The following is a 20,698-nucleotide window of genomic DNA, read 5'->3' on the forward strand; positions in this document are numbered from 1 at the left end:
ACCTAAAGTCCTGTCACTAAAACCTTCGAAATTATAAAGGATTATAAAATACCCAGTACTTCCATAGAAAGATCGGACGGAATAATTATTATTCCGAGAATATTTTTATCAGACCACAGAGTAGAGCCATTACTTAAATGTCAAAAGCAAAAGTTTCATCACAGAATACAATGGATTCGATTTGTTTATGCTGTGTTTGTTTGTTATCTAAAAATGATTAATAAAATCCTATTTTTATGAATGAGTTTGATTAAATTTCCTTAACAATACGGTAGAAAAAGACATAATGTATCACTATAGCAATAATCACATGCAAGCGTTCTACCATAACGAATATCCCCCGTGTTCTTTCAACGACGCGAGGCAGAATTCAAATGGCGTGATTCCTTCGCCGAGCAAGCTGCCCGAGCCGTACGTTACTGTAGAAGTGCCTCCAGTACAGGCAGAGAAGCCCCCTGATACCCCCCGGAAGGGGAAGGCTAGACCGGGGGCGAGGCCGGGGCCTGGCGCGGGGGCGGGGACGAAGCCGGGGGTCGTGGACACGTCCACGTTCAGCATCGAGGAGCGCCTCGTGGCCGCCGTGTGGGTGCACGAGAGGAAACGAACCAGGACTAGCATTAGCCAGGTGAGGTCCACATTGTACAATTTGATGTAGTTCCCTGTTTAGTCCTGAAATACCTTTGTATCATTTCCACAGAATATTCTTATGGAATAGTGTTCCATATACTTCTGTATAATGTTTCAACAATAACGAAGTCTTCTTATTTTGGTTTTGTCAGATAAAGTGTGACTTCCGTCAGCGGTTTGGTCGCGAGCCCCCTGCCAAGAACACGCTGCTGGTGTGGGAGCGCAAGCTGTTCGCGAGCGGCAGCGTGAGTGACGCGCCGCGCACCGGACGCCCCAGCAATAGGTCTCATATTATTCATTATTAGCTTTATAACAAGCTGATCTGATAAGTTTTCCCTTGGGAATTTGGGAATAAAAAGTAGCCATGATTTTGTCATAATATTTTTATAAAGTTTTATATTAAAGATGTGTTTAGTAGTTTTTGTGTGAGAGTAATAAAAGAATCAGTCTGCTTACACCTATAATATTAGTGTGATATAGGCAACACTGCTAACTATTAATATTATTGCTGTATGTACCAAACTTGAGAACCACTATGTCTTCTGTTTCATTTTATCAAAACATAATTTTATTAATGAATCAAGTTTTACCTCAAAGCTTGGATCCATCACAAGAGGGTTATTCATATAAAAAAGTAGCCTAGGAAACTTGCAACTATTCAGTTGTTCTACATATGGAATTAATAACTAGCTAGAGCTATGTACTTTTGTACCTTTTCAATATGAAACCGCACATCCATTCATTGAAACATTGTCGTCAGTTTGACAAGGTACATAGTTAATTCTTTTAAACTACCCACTGCTACTATTCCGCAGGTTGTCGCACACGGAGCGAGTGGCGGCCTCGCTGGCGGCGGCGCCGGCGCTGTCGCTCCGAGCGCGCTCCGCCGCCCTGCGCCTGCCGCGGACCACGCTGCGAGCCGTCCTACACGACCTGCCAGGGACCAAGCCTGCAGTCGTGAAGAAGAAGGGGAACAAGCCTGTGGTGAAGAAGGGTAAGGGGAAAGGTATTCTATTCTCTGTGGGGGTGTAAGTGGCTCCTGGCTCTCTCAAATGGAACCTTTGTGCATATCCCCAAGGTCTATAATTAATTTTTTTTAATTAATAATTAATTTCTTTATAATTAATTAATTTCTTTATTAGATTCAAAAAAGAGTACAAGTTAGTAAAACTAAGATCCCTAGCTCCCCCACTAGGATACCCTGTGTTGGGGGCGCCAGTCTCTTTCGTTCTTAATACATTGTAACAGTTAAATAAGGTATAAGTGAGACTTATCAAAGAAATAAATAAGCAATACTGTAGGTAACTTAGAGTTGTACATAGTTTTTGTATCTTATTATCTTAATTTATAGTTATTATTCTATACTGCCTTCCTAAGCTTGGAAGGGGAAAGGTATGTATTGCGTTTTGTGTTTGAGGTTTTCCTGTAAAGAGCTAAATAAAGTGGAAACTTTTAAATATCACTAATATGGCCATCATGTGATGGGGGTAAGAAAAGAGCCTCCCCACCAACTGTAGAGATAACCCTAGGAAGTCAGCAACTGACAATTAATCTGGCTGGCTAATCCTTTCCCAGTGGTTCCATTTGTTTCAAACTTTTGTAGCTCAGAGGGAACAGACCTAGTTTTATTGTAGTAGGCTTTAGTAGTCTGTCCACCAGAGCGGAGCGGGCTAGTGAAGTGGTGTGCAAGGCAGTAAGCGTCAGAGTTTATTTGCAATTTATATTATATTAGAATATATGTTTTTGTGTTTATGTTTCAGGTAAAGTAAGGGTTCTGAAGTCAGTGCCGGCCCCGGCCCCCGCGCCGCCGCCCCCCGCCCCCGCGCCGCCCCCGCCTGCGCACCACTACGCCACGACTGCAGCTCACTCACACATCAACACCTACTTGTAGAGCACGAGTGTCGAATGTGATGATGTAAATTAGCCCGTATCACGCAATAGACCAATATGTACATGGAAAATAAATTAAGTTAGTAAATAATAGTAATAAGATGTAAAACAAGGACTTTTATTTATAAAGACTATCAAACAATAACTTAAATATAATGTCTTATTAATAAGAATTCGTGTAAAATATGACCTCAGGATGAGGATATCTACTTAGATATATAACATGCATGAAGGTAAGTTTATTTTTATACACATGATCTAATAGGTATTCCGTAATTATTTTATATTCAGCATCCTCTTCTATATTATAAATATGCAGAAGACTTTAAAACCACGAAACTAGATACATTTTAGATTTCTCGATAGTATTTTTAATTTACATATTTACTGGGATAAAATAACAATGCTGATACTTTACTTTTATCTATAAACTAAAATGAAAGAGAACATTTTAAAGTACCTACTTATAAAAAGTCGCATTTAGCATAATACATGAGGATTTTGTTTACTTATTTAAAATCCGATGGCAGATAGAAACTTAGTAATACACCTCATTGACACCAGTCTTACTCCTCTACTCTTCTCTTCAGCCTAACGACCCTGTCTCGTCAAAAACACATGGGAAAGACGTCAAATATGAAACGCTTATACTTAGGCATTTGTTTTTAGGTTATCAACAACGCGGAATGCATCTAATCAGCACTACGGATTGTGGCCCAAGACATATTTCGTTACTCATTTTCATATTTTTATAATCATCTATTGAGATTATACAATATCCTAAGGTGCACTTAATGAAAAAGTTTGGCTTAGATTTGATTTCACTCCCATCATGAAATCACCTCGCTTGTAAATTCATTCCAGCACTCATTACACACATGCGTACACTAGTCTAGCGGAGGCGGCGCGGCGCGGTCGGCGCTCGGGTCGAACGCATTCACGTTGTCGCGGCGGAGCGCGTAGAACTTCTGCGGACGAAGTGTCTTCTTTGTCGCTGTGAATCTGCAGAACAAAGTTTAAAGTTAAATTAAAAGAAGAGCTGAAAAAAACCGGCCAAGTGCGAGTCGGGCTCGCGCACAAAGGGTTCCGTAGCAGCAAATATAATAAACTTTAAATCAACCTATCTCAAAAACTATAAGAGATACTTTGATCAAACCAAAAATCGTTGAAAGAGTTAATTAGCATGCATCACCTCTATTTTTTTTAGAATTTTATACCCCGTAGTTATAAAAATAGAGGGGGGGGGACATACTTTTTACGACTTTGAGAGCTGATATCTCAAAAACCGTTCACTTTAAGAAAAATGTTTTTTAGAAAACTTTATATCATTTTAAAAGACCTTTCCATTGATACCCCACACGGGTATGTACATCGAAAAACAAAATTTCATCCCTCAGTTACATGTATGGGGGGCCCCACCCCCAATTCTTTTTTTTACTATTTAGTGTCATATTTTTGTAGCGGTTCATACAACACATATTCCCATCAAATTTCATCACTGTAGTACTTATAGTTTCCGAGTAAATCGGCTGTGATAGACGGACAGACGGACAGACGGACAGACGGACAGACGGACATGACGAAACTATAAGGGTTCCATTTTTGCCATTTTGGCTACGGAAAAGTGTAGGTAGATAAAATATTGTCACTTGTTTTTGTGGAAGCCTGAACTCAATAGAATTCAGTTTCTATTATTATAAAAACACATACATAACTTGATCGTATGCTATTCCAACATTCAGACGAAGCAAAGCGGAAACAACGTACAAAAGCCTTGCACAGCAACAGCAGACTATTGTCAAATTCTCTGCTGTAGACAAAATCGGCATGCTGGTGAAATTATCAAGAGTCGGTATACAGGGTGCTATTTAATCAGTGAACATGCCACACCAAGTGCAACATACTTCCAGCCGAGGTGTTGCGAGCAGTGGCGGCACAGCGCGATGCTCCAGGCGTAGCCCGGGAACCAGCTGCACTCATCCGTGGGACGCCCCTGCAGCCGCAGCCCCTGCGCGCGGGACACCGTCACGATGTCGTGCATGAAGCCGCCTGCACAGAAAATGTTTTTTTTACTAAATAATACCAATAATAGACTAAATAGACCAATATAGGTTGTTACAAATAAGAAATTGCTCGTTTTTTGTAAACAAAAAATATATTTTTCCGCTCGGCCTCACACTAGACTCACCGAGGTTGCTGTACAGGGCGCGCGGGCCGGTGCTGGACATGGCCGCTCGGCCCCACGCTAGACTCACCGAGGTTGCTGTACAGGGCGCGCGGGCCGGTGCTGGACATGGCCGCTCGGCCCCACGCTAGACTCACCGAGGTTGCTGTACAGGGCGCGCGGGCCGGTGCTGGACATGGCCGCTCGGCCCCACGCTAGACTCACCGAGGTTGCTGTACAGGGCGCGCGGGCCGGTGCTGGACATGGCCGCTCGGCCCCACGCTAGACTCACCGAGGTTGCTGTACAGGGCGCGCGGGCCGGTGCTGGACATGGCCACGAGGTCATGTCGCTGCGCCACGCCGCCGCCGCACGACGAGCACGACATGCCGGTGTTCTACACACAGACAACAACGTTTTACAGACTATAAAAGATACATGTTTAATAAACATTGATAGACATCTAAATTTTAAAATTCTAAAGACGTTTTTTAAAGAAAGTAGAAGGAAAGAGATGGCCTGGAAGGAGAAAATTGACGTGGCAGTGCAACATCAAAATGTGGACCGGTGTAAAAACCGTGGAACAAACATTTTAACTAGCCAAGAATAGAGAGCGCTTCAAAGAGCTAACTGCCAACCTCCAATGATAAATAAGTTTCATTAATAGCGCAAATGAAACTTATTTATACATTTAAGGTACTGATGGGTGTATTAGTAATTTAGGGCATGCAATACCGCAAAATACCGGTATTGGGTAATACCGGGATCCCGAACCAAATCCACGCTTTGATCAATACCGGTATTGAAAGTTAATACCGATATTGAAGTAATACCGGAATCGGACATTTTTTAGGCTATAAATCAAGCGATTAAGATATAGTTAGCCTTGTGCCCCTATATACTATGAAAGTGCACTTGTTTTCAACCGTTACATGCGGTTTTTGGCCTTTGGAAACCTACTTGTTGTCCATGCGTTCTAAAATTTTAACTCTACTATATACTCTTATTTATATCTATTATACTCAATAGGGAATATGCAAGTGGTTCAAATAAAGGTCAAATATTATTTATAATAAACTTTGTTGTTTCATAACTACGACTCCATCATTATTTTTGATTATAATTTATTTTTGAGCAAGTAAATGAAGTTGAAAAGTACAAAAAAACTTCGGTAAATTCTAACTTCCGAGAAACGTCACCCATTTTCTTAGGGCGGATGTGACGTCATAATTCTTTATATATCAATCTCAGAATAATAACTTCTTTGCGTTTGCGTATAGTTAAATAAATGTCAAGTGTAAACAAAGAAATGTTAATGTCACCGAGTATTTGTGATGCTCGTTGTGATCAGATACGATGGATCACATAAAAATTCTTCCAATACGAGTAAATCCTAGCCTCCTATAACCTCTCCACTTCTTGTTTGATATGCTTGTTTGTTTGCAAAGTGTCGGACTTTTTATATTTTTTGTTGGTAGTGTATGGGCAGCCACTAGTTGTTCTATTGTAATGAGGCGTAAACAGCCATTCGCTAGTCAACGAGCCACTCAAATACGCTCCATATTGCAACACAATAAAATTAAATTTGTATTGTAAGTATTATGACATGAACATGACACAAGTTGCTCTTTCTACTTTTAGGTTATAATTTATAATGGCAGTCGTTAGTATATTTCAAAAGTTGTTATTTTTTTCTAAATTAAGTTATGTAAGAATTCTCGTAATCAGAAGAACTGGACACATTAAATTTATTACGCAGTATGAACGAGTAAACTGTGGCCAGCTGCGGAAAAGGACAGCAAAGACTATTGAAAAGTCGAGAGCCGTGTGCCCAAATATTAGGGAATATGCATATATTTTTATACTCTTATTCGATAGTTTAGATAAGGGGGTTTAGACCTTTGAGATTTGCACAATGGTTCCATTCAAGAGAGCCAGGTGCAGGTTCTTACACCCCCACAGATAATAGAATAGAATGACCCACTAACCCTAGTCTCTCTTACTGAGAACCAAAGTTACAGTAAGTACTTACATACAATACAAATATTACTTTATATTCATATTGCCATATTGCCATAATAGCGTAATATTGTGTACAAAGGTCCTCTGGTTTGCGCGCTCCCATTTCAAAAGAGCTACTAGCAGCTATTTACGAGCTCCCATTACAAAACAGCCACTGGTCACACTTTATTACCATTATAAAACAGCCACTGATCACACTTTATACACTTCCTTTTTCGTTTGTTACCATGACAACATTGGTTTGTTGAAAATACAAAAGTACTCTGTGATTACTTGATTAGGTAAAAAATCTATGCCGACTGACGGGACTCATTATTCTGAGCCGTGAAATTAAACGATTATGACGTCACACCAGCCCGCCATCCTGACGGGAATTTCAAAGTGGTCGTGATGGTTGTAATTTTTTAACTTTCTTTAAAATACCTTAAATTACTTATTTTGGCGTTGAATTTTTTTTACTATAATAAAGTAATGTAAAACTATCCAATAAAAGTATAAAAAAAAATTACGCATATTCCCTATTCTCGTAAAAAATATTACATAATACAGAATTTGATTGCTTTTTCTTGTTGTATTTTGCCCTATACAACCTTTAAACAAAATATATGTCATTTATAACAAGGAAGTCTAATACCGGTATTAATACCAGGATCCCGGTATTGAGTTCCGGTATTGAAAATATTACCAGTATTGCATGCCCTAATTAGTACATAGGTACTAGGTAGGTGAAGTTGTCTGACCGTGTTGATAAAAGCGAGCTGCAGATGCAGCCTCGCCCGAGCGTCGTCCGTGGCCAGCAGCGCCAGCCGCGCGCGCGCGCCCAGCGGCAGCGCCCCCGCCGCCCAGTACGACAGGGCTACCGGGTCCGTGGGCATCGAGTCTGGAGACAACAGACGGTTATTATTATAGACGAGCCTGTGTGTTAGCCAGGACGCATCTGCTATATACTATGTATACGTGTGTTACCAATGTTACCATGCCGCATGTGCTATGTATATGTGTGTTACCATGCCGCATGTGCTATGTATATGTGTGTTTACCATGCCGCATGTGCTATGTATACGTGTGTTACCATGACGCATTTGATATGAGTCTGTATGTTGCCATGGCACTTCTGATGTGAGTATACAGGGTGGCCCAAAGAGTGACGTCCAAAGGAAAATGTTTGATTCCTTAGGTCCTAGGTCAAGGGGTAGCCAAATCACCCCCATGTATGTTCAGCAATTTTTAGTAGTTTAGGAGTTATGATTTTTTTAACTAATTTTCTACGAAAATCGACCTCAGTGGATCAATTATGTTTTATTATTTTTTTGGATAACTTTTTTAAATTATTTTTTATTTTTGTGTCATCCTCTTAAGTTGTTCTTTTAACCATAAAAGTTTCAGCTTCCTAGCTGTAATGTAAGTTAGTTATTTTTATGTCGAAAGTTCAAATTATATCATCGAGCTAGACTGCTCTGAATTTTTTACTTGAAATTAAAAATTGAAATAGATATTCTCATGGTCCCTTATTAATTTTAAAAACTCCGCAAGGTTCCAAAATAAAATAAAAATAAACCATTGCTTAATGGGGTATTATTTTCAGAAAACAGCCTTCAAAGGTACTTGGGTGGAAATTACCTAATTAGTAAATTATTTCAGAAAGTTGATAGATTCCTGTTATGTCATTACTAAGGACTAATTCAGTTAGAAAAAGTATCAAATTAAAGGGAAAATAAAATTATTTACTATTTTTTTTTATTTAAGTTACATTTTTGAATGTAAATTCTTAGTAAAATGTTTAAGTCTGAGTTGTAAGATTTATGAGATAATGGACAACATTTCATTTTCTTTACCCTATATTTTTATTAGTTAAGTATTCGGAAAGTTTATAGAAAATTAGTGGACCCGTATTTTTTTATTTTGTATATACATAAATTTTTGCATGTTATTTTTAACTTTAAAGTTAATTATTTTAAAACCGGAAGGGACGTCACATATTAGGCTCAATTTTTATTTTTGTCTATTGCCTGAGTCTCGAAAAAAAACATAAATGACACTGACAAGTGACATTTAAACTTTGTTTACATGCCAACCAACAAATGGGTCATTTTCAAATGACCTTGATATTTCTGATGATGGAAAGTAGGTACTTATCATGTAAAAAAATAAGCAGAAGCATTTTTTCAGCTGTGTAGGCGGTGGCATGCTCTGGGACATATTATATAGAGGTCATCTCTTAATAATAAATAAAAAAAATAGTCAGAAAGTGTCAGAACAGAATTAATGAAAATGACCCAAATAAACAACAACGTCACGATAAAACGTCAAAGTCAATCAAAAATGAAAGTGACAGTTACTTTGTTTTTAAATCTATAGGCTTTGATCATCAAAATGCATAGCACCTGATGCATGACGTCATCAGCACTTTTTTACTATTTTATGATTTTCTCGAAAATGATACATCCAAAAAATACAAAATCATTTTTTTTGTGGCCTTTAGAGCTAAATCTCGAAATGGTTTTCGATTTATAGCAGCTTTAGTTTTTTGAAATGTTGTCCATTGTATTATTAATACTAAGTAAATAAAAAATAATTATTTTACACATTTACTCACAATACATTTTCAAAATGGCGACCTCCCACAGCAATACACAACCTACATCTACGCAAGAAATTTTCTTTAAGTCGCCTATACGCTTCTCTGTTTCATTCAGATGTCACTTTTTGACAGATGTCACATTTTTGAGAAAAGTTACTGTTTTGACATGTTTAACTTTTTGACAGATGTCATATTTTTTACATTTGTCACTTTTTTGACTTAAAGAAAATTTCTTGCGTAGATGTAGGTTGTGTATTGCTGTGGGAGGTCGCCATTTTGAAAATTTATTTTGAGTAAACTTGTAAAAGAATTATTTGAGTTTATTTTTTGGGTATAAAGAGGTGGCTATGGGGTTGATGGTAAATGACGAATGCAGGATTTCTTGAGGCCAAACTATTTACTGATTTTACCAATTACATTTTACAAGTATGTTGTCTAAGTGACGGGCGCGAGACGACTAGCGTCTGCGCATTGTTCGCTACTGGAAGTTACTAGAAAGCTGACATTGCAAAACGTGACTATAACATGTGTCGCTACATCACTTCCCCCGTTTTTCAAAATTTTTCTCAAAAATTTTCAAGTACAATACGTAATACCTATGTTACAAAAGCCTCTCTTACGGAGCTTTAAACTTGAAACATACAATATCAAACAAAACAGAAATCACAAAATTACATTTCAATACTGATACAAAATTAACAAATCAAACTTATAAATCTCACACAATAAACCACTTGGTAAAACTACGTAGCACTCTGTTCACTCGCGACGCGCTTATCACATTCCGCTGACCGTGCAAGATGAACGCTGCTACCTCGGTTCTGCGAATCCGACCTCGTGTGTGATTGAACCATGTGGGAATTTCCGATCTAAAAATAGCTTCTTTCGTTGCATCTCTCATCCATCCTGGCGGGAACTTCCATGAGGACCCTCGAGTGAGCCTCCGCGTGGGTGACCAGTCCACTATGCTCCAGCTCGGCAGCCTCGCAGCGAGGAAACCGCCCAAAACTCGCTAACTCCAGAAGCGCCGATTACCGCCCGTTGACCTTCCGTCGTGAACGCGCAATCGTACCTTCTATGTGTGTTCCACTCGTCCAGGTCCTGACTTGAGATGCTTCGATACGCTAATTACTTCTGCGTTGCGTTACAAAAATTTGTGAAGGGGTGATGCACTTCCAGTAGGTGATGATTATAATTTCTTCATGTGTTGTCGCCTGTTACCCCATGGCCCTGCTGGGGGAGCCGTCTCGTCCACGCCGTTCCATGCTGCGCCGCGTCATCGCCGTGCTGACTCCATCGTTTCTTCCGAAGGTTGCGTGTTCAGTTTGTCGGAGGTCACCAATTTTGGGTATAAAGAGGTGGCTATGGGGTTGATGGTAAATGACGAATGCAGGATTTCTTGAGGCCAAACTATTTACTGATTTTACCAATTACATTTTACAAGTATGTTGTCTAAGTGACGGGCGCGAGACGACCATTGTTCGCTACTGGAAGTTACTAGAAAGCTGACATTGCAAAACGTGACTATAACATGTGTCGCTACAATTTATTTATTATTAATAATACAATTATCTCATAAATCTTACAACTCAGACATAAACATTTTACTAAGAATTTACATTCAAAAAAGTAACTTAAAAAAAATAATTAGTAAATAATTTTATTTTTCCATTAATTTGATACATTTTCTAACTGAATTAGTCCTTAGTAATGACATAACAGGAATCTATCAACTTTCTGAAACAATTGACTAATGAGGTAATTTCCACCCAAGTACCTTTGAAGGCTGTTTTCTGCAAATAATACCCCATTAAGCAATAGTTTATTTTTATTTTTATGTTATTTTGGAACCTTGCGGAGTTTTTAAAATTAATAAGGGACCATGAGAATATCTAGTTCAATTTTTTATTTCAAGTTGAAAATTCAGAGCAGTCTAGCTCGATGATGTAATTTGAAATTTCGACATAAAAATAACTAACTTACATTACAGCTAGGAAGCTGAAACTTTTATGGTTAAAAGAACAACTTAAGAGAATGACACAAAAATAAAAAATAATTTAAAAAAGTTATCCAAAAAAATAATAAAACATAATTGATCCACTGAGGTCGATTTTCGTAGAAAATTAGTTAAAAAAATCATAACTCCTAAACTACTAAAAATTGCTGAACATACATGGGGGTGATTTGGCTACCCCTTGACCTAGGACCTAAGGAATCAAACATTTTCCTTTGGACGTCACTCTTTGGGCCACCCTGTATATGTATGTTACCATAGAGCATCTAATGTGAATGTTAGTGCGTGTTACCATGCCACATCTGCTCTGTTGTTGTTACTGTGTACGTTACCTGTGTCGTGGAGCTGCAGATGCTGCAGCGCTGTGCGCACGCGCGGCAGGTGGAAGGGCTCCCACACGCACAGCGGCCACGGCGACGTCAGCGCGTCCGCCGCGCGCAGCCGCCGCGACCAACTGCACACAACACATAACATTAATACCTATAAGTACTCTTTCTTCTTCAGCGTATAGCAGTCCACTGCTGGGCGTAGGCATCTCTTAAAGCACGAGCACGCTAATGGATGCGGTCTGTAGCTTCATTACCAGCCATTTCTTAAGTCTTCACTCTATCTAGGCGTCAAATCCATACATTGTATCTGTCATTTGTTGTTGTTATTAACCAGTCATAAGGATCTGTCACAACGTAATAGTAGGGGTGTAATCGTGTAGGGTATAATATTTTACGAAATATATTTGTTGTTTGGCAGGACACACTGTAGGTACTGACCTGGGCGACGAGGCAGGCAGCAGCGAGTCGTCGGGACAGGGGACACTGTAGGGACGGGGGACACTGCGGGTACTGACCTGGGCGAGCAGGGCGGGCGCGCGTACCCCTGCGTGCGCAGCGGCAGCAGCGGGTCCCCGGGACACAGCTCCGGCAGCACCTCCACCTCCACGGGCCGCGGCCTGCAAGCGGACAGACATGGCCGGCGTCACAAACATAGCTAGCTCCTCTACTGGCTTTCTGTGGGTGGCTTAATAGCTAGTCACCCCGTAGGTATTTGACGCATAATGGCCCAGATTAGAGGCTAAATGCGGAAAATCAGCTCGCCATGATAGATAGCTGGCGTCAGACGGACCTGGCGCACTTTACGACTAAACGTAACTGATGAGTGACATAAATAAAAGTTATAGGTATTTATCACCATACAATGTAATTGATAGTACAATAGAAAACAATTATGTCATTCCAAACATATTAAAGAATACTGATGGAGTGATTGTGTGTCGCAAAGCTATGCATAAACTACAGTTGAATGAAAACCTGCGACACAGGACAGAGAACAGTGGCGACATCTTGTGTTTGACGCCAAAAGCCACTTTAGATACTGAACCAACGAAGTAAGGGCTACTAGACACATGCCGCCGGGTTCATGCCGAACGGCTATGCATTGTATGCCGCCGGCACTGTGTGATGTAGCCCTAAGTAAGTCACACACACAAAAAAAAACACACACTCACGCCTTGTACTAATGTACTCCCTTGCGGGGTAGGCAGAGGTGCATTGCTGCACCCACTTTTCGCCAGATTGCTATGTTAGTCCCAATGTAATAGGGGGTGGCCCTATTGCCATTTTACGGGCACATCCAAGACCCGAGAACAAATATCTGTGTTTAAACAAATATCTGCCCCAGCCGGGAATCGAACCCGGAACCTTCGGCTCAGTAGTCAGGGCCACTAACCACTACGCCATTCGGTCGTCTCCCTAAATAAGTCATTACATTATAACCCCATACCCGTCATAGTGGTGTGCGTCCCGGGGCTGCGAGCGGGCCACACGGACGCGGTGTCGCGCGCGCGCCGTGAGCCCGAGCGGCGCCGTGCCCGCGCCCGCCGCCTCCACCGCGCACAGCGTGCCGTAGCCGGAGAGGTGCGTGCCTGTCTCACTGCAAGAGCGGTAGAGAGGGGTGGAGGTAGATGAATAAGAAAGAAGATTGTTTTATAGTAAAATATGTAATTCTTGAGGAAAGTACGAGGGCGGGTCAATAAGTCCGTGACTTTTATAATTTCCCGCCACTTAACTGAAAGAACAACACTGCTCCTGTCAACAGGCAACTGTCAGTTGACATCTGTCAAAATTTGGACCAGTTACGTCACTTGGTTTGTGTTTTACACCCGTTCTTAGCAACTACCGCGTGATTTTAAAACATAATGGAAAAAACTGAATTTCTTATGCTCACTAAGAGCATGTTTTTTTGCGGAAAAAAACCATCACTGAAACCAAGGCTATGCTTGATAAAGATTATGGGGACTCTGCACCATCAATATCTATGGTAAAAAGTGGTTTACTGAATTCCGTTCTGGCCCTACAAGTACGGAAGATGCCGGACGTCCATGGCACCCAGTTGAGGTCTCTACACCTGAAATGATTGAAAAAATTCACGACATGGTGTTGGCCGATCGGAGATTGAAAGTGAGAGGGATAGTGGAAGCCACAGGGATATCACGTGGCTCAGTGGTTTCAATTTTGAATGATCACTTGGGTATGAAAAAGCTTTCCGCAAGATGGGTGCCGCATTTGCTCACAAACGCAATCGAATGACAACTTCGCAGAGGAGTGTTTGGCGTAGTTCAACCGAAATTCGGACGAGTTTTTGCGCCGTTTTGTAACCGTGGATGAAACGTGGATCCACCACAACACACCAGAGACCAAATAGCAGTCTAAACAGTGGGTTTCTCGGGTTGAATCGGCGCCAAAGAAGGCCAAGGTGGGTATTTTGATGACCTCGAGAAACCTCATTTTTTGGAAGGGATATAAAAATTGCAGAAACTTTGGACAAAGTGTATAGTGCTCAAAGGAGACTACGTTGAAAAATAAAAAATAAAATTATCCAAAAACCAGTATTTTCTTCAAAAAGTCACGGACTTATTGACCCGCCCTCGTAAAATAAGCTACTCCTATAGAAAGAGCTCCATGATAAGTTAAGATGGCATGGTAGTACTCGGAAATTTTGTTTTCATAGTTTTAACTTTAGTTACCTCTTGTTTTCTTTAACATAACTTGGATACTTTTGCCTTTTTTGTAACATTGTTAGGATACATCAGCAGCTTACCACTACGCTTACCACACATTTAGCAAAGATAACTTCATAAGCAGTTCGTGGGATCATGAGATAGTGTTTATGTCGCAGGCAATTTGTAATATCTCGCCGTTTACATACGGCGTCGTCAGTTTACAAACGCTCGCTGTTTTGTAATTTGCCGAAGGCATATTGTTAACTCGTTCAATCGTTCTGATTTCGATGTTAATTGAAGTTTTAGGGTGACCATGATAAAACACAGTTTGAACTTTGAACAAATGGAAAAATCTGACTTTATTTCAGGATTTCAAGTAAGACTTTTTACTTTTATTTTCTAAAGTAGGTACCTAAGCAGGTACATAAGTTTAAATATTTAATAAAAAGATACATTTTAATAAAAAACGTAGTCATTTACACAGAACAATAAAACTAGGCATTTCCAGATAAAAACAATCACTGGTGCTCGAATGCATTTTTTTTTTTTTTTTTGTTCTTTGATTTTTCTAACATGCGATCAGTCGTTGGACCATAAGCAGTTCTTTTGAGTGGTAGAGTGACTTGCAGAACTGGCCTCTCCATTGATAGGCTGTCCTTCATTAAATTTATTCAGTGTTATTCAACTGAATAATTGTCCCAGATGTGGTTTCGTTTCAGGCGACGGGTCATTTCTGTCTGTGTTAGACATCGCGCCAGTTCATTTTCATGATTTGTTACCCTGTCTCTGTAGGCTTTTGTGAGATGCTTAACTTCCTCTTTCACAGTAGGAATTTCTAGGTAAGCATGTACTTCATCAGTTTTTGTAAACCAGGGAGCTCTTGCTATGGTCCTCAGTGCATTATTTTGGAATCTTTGCAGTATTTCAATGTTGCTGTTTTTTGCCGTACCCCACAACTGTATACCATAAGTCCAGACGGGTTTTAAAATAGACTTGTAAATAAGCAGTTTATTGTTCAGTGACAGTCTTGACTGCGGGCCGAGCAGCCATTGGAGTGATCTAAAACGGTAGTTCAGCTCATCACGTTTTTTCTGGATGTGCTTTTTCCAAGTTTGCCTCCGGTCAAGGTGAAATCCTAGGTACTTGACTGAATCTTTATGTGGTAAAGGCTCATTCCCAAGTTTGACCTCCGGACAATCTTTCCTTCTTAGGGTGAAAGTGATATGATTGGATTTTGCTGCACTAGCTTTGATCTTCCAACACTTCATCCAATCATATATCTTGTTGAGGTGTGTTTGCAAGGTAGCTGATGCTTGCTCTGGACTGCCACTTGAAGTAAGCACAGCAGTATCGTCTGCAAATGTTGCAGTCATCACTGTTTCTGACACAGGAACATCGCTGGTATAAATAATATACAATGTCGGCCCAAGGACTGATCCTTGCGGTACCCCCGCTTGTATATCATACATGTCGGAAACAGAGTCATTTATTTTGACATAAAATGACCTGTGTTCAATATATGATTTCAGGAGTAGAAACATGTTATGAGGTAGGGTCTTCTTTATTTTATAAAGTAGGCCATTATGCCAAACTTTATCAAACGCCTGTTGTACATCCAGAAATACTCCACAGCAATAAAGCTTTTTTTCCAGGGCGTTTCTCACTTTTTCACAAACTCTGTGTACTTGTTCCACAGTCGAGTGATTGCTTCTGAATCCGAATTGATGTTCTGGGATTAGTTTCTTCTCTGTCATGCAAGCTTTTAGCCGCACAGAAAGTACCTTCTCGAAGACTTTTGAGAGCACTGGTAGCAGGCTGATTGGTCGGTAAGAAGACGTAAGATGTGGGGGTTTTCCCGCTTTGAGCACCATTGTTATTTGGGACACTTTCCAGATGTTCGGAAAATACCCGGTTCTCAGTATGCTATTGAAAATAATAGTTATGAGAGTTATGACTTTCTTTGGTAGTTGCCTTAATACTTCAGCGGTTATAAGGTCAAAACCTGGTGCTTTCTTTAATTGTAGATTCTGAATTGTTCTACGTACTTCAGAAGGGGTACAGGCAGCTAAAGGTGGACTGAGTTGGAGATCACTTTCTAGATAGTTTTTGACTTCTTCATCTACAGTGTCTGATGTGAGGTCTTCATTAGGTTTAAACACATTTTTCAGAAACGCCGCGTAAGCTTCAGCTCTCTCTGTGTCTGTCCTCGCCCAACTTCCGTCTTCGGTTTTTAGTGGGTACTGAGCAAGTTGAGGCTTTAGTGTGCATTAATCTTACGAAAACGCTAAACCCTTTACTAAACAATTTATGAAGCTCTAAATTAATATCCTGCATGTGTCCTCCGTACACCGGGATCTATGGATAACGTAGGAGTTTTTTAGGTGCGGGATAACCTCAAAAACTTTGTCGCTTGTCTACGGCCTTTTTACTGCTCCTAAACTGTTATAAATGACTTTAAAGTCACAATTATTAGGTGAAAATGCTTCTACACTCGTAATATTTGCACTGTTTTGAGTATTTATTGAGTCACAGAACTTACTACTTGACGCCATTTTTGTTGTCGTGATCAACAGCGCCGCGCGTGGTAAGAACCAGAACTAAATTCTTCAATTTGCCGCGGCATTATGTAAACGGCGTATGGATTGTCAATGAAATCTTTTGGCATATTATAAAATGACACGGCAATTTACATTTTGCCTTCGGCATATTACAAAACAGCGAGCGTTTGTAAACTGCCGACGCCGTATGTAAACGGCGAGATCTTACAAAATGCCTGCGACATTTACAAGACAGTTATTCCTATTATTCATTGGCTTATATTTATTGCACATCATTTTGCTTCTAGGTCATTCTTTAAATTTTATTAGTGTAATTAGGGTGAGCAATCTCAGCTATTGCAACACCCAGGCTTGCTACTCCAGTTTTCTCGGGAGCTAGGCTGGCTGAGCTGAAATCAAGGGGATATGTACAAAGGTTCCACTCGAGAGACCCATGAACAGGAACTTCACCCCCTACCAGAATATTGAAAAATTATTGTAATCTGTACTGTATTCTTAACTATCTCATTGAATTGTGTTAACTTAACTTATAATATTATAATATTTAATAACTAAATACCTACCATAAGTGATAACTACTAACTAATTACTAATATACCTACTTGTTAAATAATGCATGTGATATAAAAATATTTTACTATTAAGTAGCGCTTAAACCCTTAATGGATTTCTGCTGCTTGTATTAGGCATATTGTATTTTTTTGTGTAATTTCTTATTCAATAAATAAATGAATGAATGAATGAATGAATAGAATAGAATAGGGAGTGCAATATAAAGTCTTGTACATAATTGGGCCATCAAGTACTACTGTAACAGATACAATACACAGAGCAACTCACTCGGGAGCCAGCAGCACGAACACATTTCCATTTTCCTTGAGCGCAGCAGCCATGTCGGCGGCGTGGTCGGGGCGCGGCAGCAGCAGCGGCACGGTCTCGCCGGGGAACACCACGCCGGCGCCCAGCACGCCCGGCAGCCGCCCGCGCCAGCCCGGCTCCACCTCGCGCCCCGACACCTCCGACAGCGACGAGCCTAGGTACTGAACAAGGAAGGGCATAACTAATTATATATTATAAATGTTTAATACATTAATAATATCATAAGATATGAAAAGTATGTTAGTAACACATTACACATAGATTTTGAAAAGGCAGCTAAGTGCGCATAACTTATACCAACTATTTATAAATAAATGAAAAGGTTATAATAAAGTAGGCTACTTACCGAGTGTGTGGCGGGCAGCGTGATGTCGAAGCGCTCCACCTCCTCCTCCGGGAGCTCCTCGTCCGCGTCCGCCGGCCCCGAGTCATCGCCTGCAACAACCACCAGCTTAGAACCAACCCTACTGGTGCGCAAAACCCAAAACAATACGACTTACTATTGTATTCATCATCTTCCTCCATGTTCCTTCTTCCTAGCAATCCCCGCAGCATCAAAAGATTTTAATGAGGATAAATTGTGAATATGGTTCGTTGGGATATTGTTTTAATGGTTTTCAATAAGATTTGGGTTTGTTTTGTAATACAAAACCACTTCCACCAAAACAAAACAATGAAAAAAGATTGCAACTTTTGACAGAAAACGTCTGTAGTAGAGGACTATTCTGTGTCTTTGGTCCTGTGATCATTAGGCTAGTATATATCTCAGAATAAGTATATTTGGTTTTTGCTATCCTGTCCTGTAAATATGTACCCGTTTCGCATGAAAGAATCTAGGATAAAATTTCTTCATCTCATCAATGACTACAAACTGCAATAGTAGGTACCTATTGTATTTGTACTTATAACCATTAGGTACTATAATCATAGCCTCCTCGTTCTTGGTCATAGAAATATGTAAAATTTAAAACAGCATAAGGACTGATATCCTAGATTATTTTGCAGTGCTTTATATGGATAATTATTTAGCATCTAGTTACTGAAAATTGCGTGAAATACCTATTTTAATTTTCTTTGCTGTGTGCCATAGCCTTTCTGTAAATTTTTATTATATCGCATACTGTCATTTTTGAAGTTACCAAAATTATTCTGTGATTCTTAAATTCTTTTTTTTTATTGTACACACACATTTACGCACACATGCACACAAATCTCGTGTGAAGTGGTATAGTGCCACAATCTTATGCCCCCGTATTTTGTAACTTTTTGAGAGTTAGCAACCGGTGATAATTGGTATCAACTTAGAGACTTATTAACCGAAAACACCAAAAGTCTTAGTGAAAGAAATATGCAAGAAGCCTAACAATATATCCTTACATTGAACATAAAAGTTTGTGAAATCAGATTAGTCAGTAAAAAGTTATTAATTAATAAAGCTCTAAGTTGGCAGCCATTTTATACCAACCAACCCCACTCGGAGTTACATAATACGGGGGCTGTTCCGGTGGTCGAAATGTGCAACAACGAGACGTCATTGTCAAACGTCATTTCATACTCTGTGCGTTATTTGAGTTGTCAATTTCTGCGAAGAGGCTGACGCTACGTTATTTAATTTGTTTTGTGATTTCCTGGGTGAAATAATGCCAAAAGCGCTAAAGTGTGATGCAAGAAAAGTAATACTAGATATATTGGCTTTTATGTAGGAAGAATAACGTATTCAGGCGCCTTTAATTCCATTTGAAAAATTGGAAGAACGAGTTGCAGCGGCTACAGGTTAGTGTTGCCAAACATGATGAATAATTTTACCCATATACTCCATGTAATTTTATTAATATTTTCTCGAGAGACCCGTGCCCCAGCAGTGGGGACGGGATGGGTCGTGATGAAAAGTATATAATCTTTATTTTTCTTTGATTACAGGTGTGAGGACATGACATGACACTTTAAATATTAGGCAGTATACCAAGAAGAATTTCGCGCATCTGCAGCGATTTTAGACGACATAATGATGATTAATGACATGTTCTCCCAACCTATCAAGGGTTGGCTGGAAGAAATTGCTTTTTGGCAATTAGCCTTTGTACATTGTCTGAATTTCTTTTAATTTTATGCTCTTGTTTTTTGTTACTTTAGAAAATGTAAAATAAAGTGTTCAAAAATAATAATTAGTAGTTTTTTTAAGTCTATCTATCTCGTTATTCCCACGACCCACAGACATTACCTATACCATTGTAATCTAGATTTAATCTCCTATATCAGAACCGTAATCAGAACAAATTTTATTTCTGTTCGCCGTGGACAAATTTTCTATACAACAAATTTCGTTTGTTATATTATATCCTCTTTCATTTACTATCGACCCTATATTTTGATTTATCTATACTTATGAATGTACCTAATTATAACAATAGGTAATAGCAGAAATGCATTGTCGTTTAAACCACAAATAGGTAAAATTTAATCGATGGCAACACTGGATTCGGTCACAGCGACGTCGTCACCGGAACAGATAAGATTGTGGCACTATAATGTGATGTGATGTGACGAGATCACAATTTCGTACAAAAATCCCATGTTACTCGAGAAATGTGAATAAAAAGTGATTGTTTTCAAATAATTAATTCAAAATGAATCGGCAAATACTTCGGTTTTATGTTTTTGTGTTGACACTGCTGGAGATATCCCTGAACTCCAAGCTGACAGCGCAGGGAAAGAGTCATGGTAAAATCGATTCTTATTTTGCGAGAATGCGTGCTCCTAGTCGGGGCAGGAACAAAGTCCCGCGGGCTTAATGTTGGGGTTGATGTGTTGAATCGTCGCCAAATCGGTGCCGCCAAAGTAAATAAGTAGGCAGCGGCGGGAGAGTTGGCGGTGGCGGTGGTGGCCCAGTGCTGCGTGATGTGTTGGTCGGAGTACTTCCGCAGGAGCCCCCGCACAGCTGTCCGCGGCCCCGGGCCGGTGCAGCGCGGC

The 20,698-nt window shown here is 39.9% G+C and overlaps 3 protein-coding genes across 3 annotated transcripts in view; 2 read left to right on the top strand and 1 right to left on the bottom strand.

Annotated features, from left to right (window-relative positions):
• Positions 1-156: 156 nt before the first annotated feature.
• LOC105391666 (formin-binding protein 4-like) lies at positions 157-3,138 on the top strand. The gene is made up of 4 exons (XM_048625459.1): positions 157-625; positions 780-910; positions 1,443-1,621; positions 2,388-3,138. Exons 1-4 carry the CDS (start codon positions 287-289, stop codon positions 2,516-2,518), a joined length of 780 nt encoding a protein of 259 aa, XP_048481416.1. The 5' UTR covers positions 157-286; the 3' UTR covers positions 2,519-3,138.
• Positions 2,620-18,424, bottom strand: LOC105395588 (protein cereblon). Its single transcript, XM_048625458.1, has 10 exons — positions 18,229-18,424; positions 18,075-18,163; positions 17,690-17,889; positions 13,073-13,222; positions 12,141-12,242; positions 11,629-11,750; positions 7,442-7,581; positions 4,974-5,076; positions 4,422-4,566; positions 2,620-3,519 (listed from the first exon to the last, which is right to left on the bottom strand). Exons 1-10 carry the CDS (start codon positions 18,281-18,283, stop codon positions 3,405-3,407), a joined length of 1,221 nt encoding a protein of 406 aa, XP_048481415.1. The 5' UTR covers positions 18,284-18,424; the 3' UTR covers positions 2,620-3,404.
• Positions 18,425-18,894: 470 nt separating this feature from the next.
• The window catches only part of LOC119694358 (transmembrane protein 131 homolog), a 29,858-nt gene continuing 28,054 nt past the window's right edge, over positions 18,895-20,698 (top strand). Inside the window, exons 1-2 of the mRNA XM_048625367.1 lie at positions 18,895-18,955; positions 20,256-20,449. Coding sequence (XP_048481324.1) covers positions 20,356-20,449 — 94 coding nt within the window. The 5' untranslated portion in view covers positions 18,895-18,955; positions 20,256-20,355. The remainder of the gene's footprint in view (positions 18,956-20,255; positions 20,450-20,698) is intronic.

The sequence above is a fragment of the Plutella xylostella genome, chromosome 14 (genome assembly GCF_932276165.1).
Source record: "Plutella xylostella chromosome 14, ilPluXylo3.1, whole genome shotgun sequence".
NCBI lineage: Eukaryota > Metazoa > Arthropoda > Insecta > Lepidoptera > Plutellidae > Plutella > Plutella xylostella.

Bases quoted from the DNA above. Each gene is read 5' to 3' on its own strand.
- LOC105391666 (XM_048625459.1), top strand. From the start codon at position 287: ATGTATCACTATAGCAATAATCACATGCAAGCGTTCTACCATAACGAA. The intron at 626-779 runs GTGAGGTCCACA...TGGTTTTGTCAG, and splicing joins CCAGGACTAGCATTAGCCAG to ATAAAGTGTGACTTCCGTCA. The intron at 1,622-2,387 runs GTAAGGGGAAAG...TTTATGTTTCAG, and splicing joins CAAGCCTGTGGTGAAGAAGG to GTAAAGTAAGGGTTCTGAAG.
- LOC105395588 (XM_048625458.1), bottom strand. From the start codon at position 18,283: ATGCTGCGGGGATTGCTAGGAAGAAGGAACATGGAGGAAGATGATGAA. The intron at 18,164-18,228 runs GTAAGTCGTATT...TGGTTGTTGCAG, and splicing joins GGAAGATGATGAATACAATA to GCGATGACTCGGGGCCGGCG. The intron at 17,890-18,074 runs GTAAGTAGCCTA...TTCCTTGTTCAG, and splicing joins CGCTGCCCGCCACACACTCG to TACCTAGGCTCGTCGCTGTC.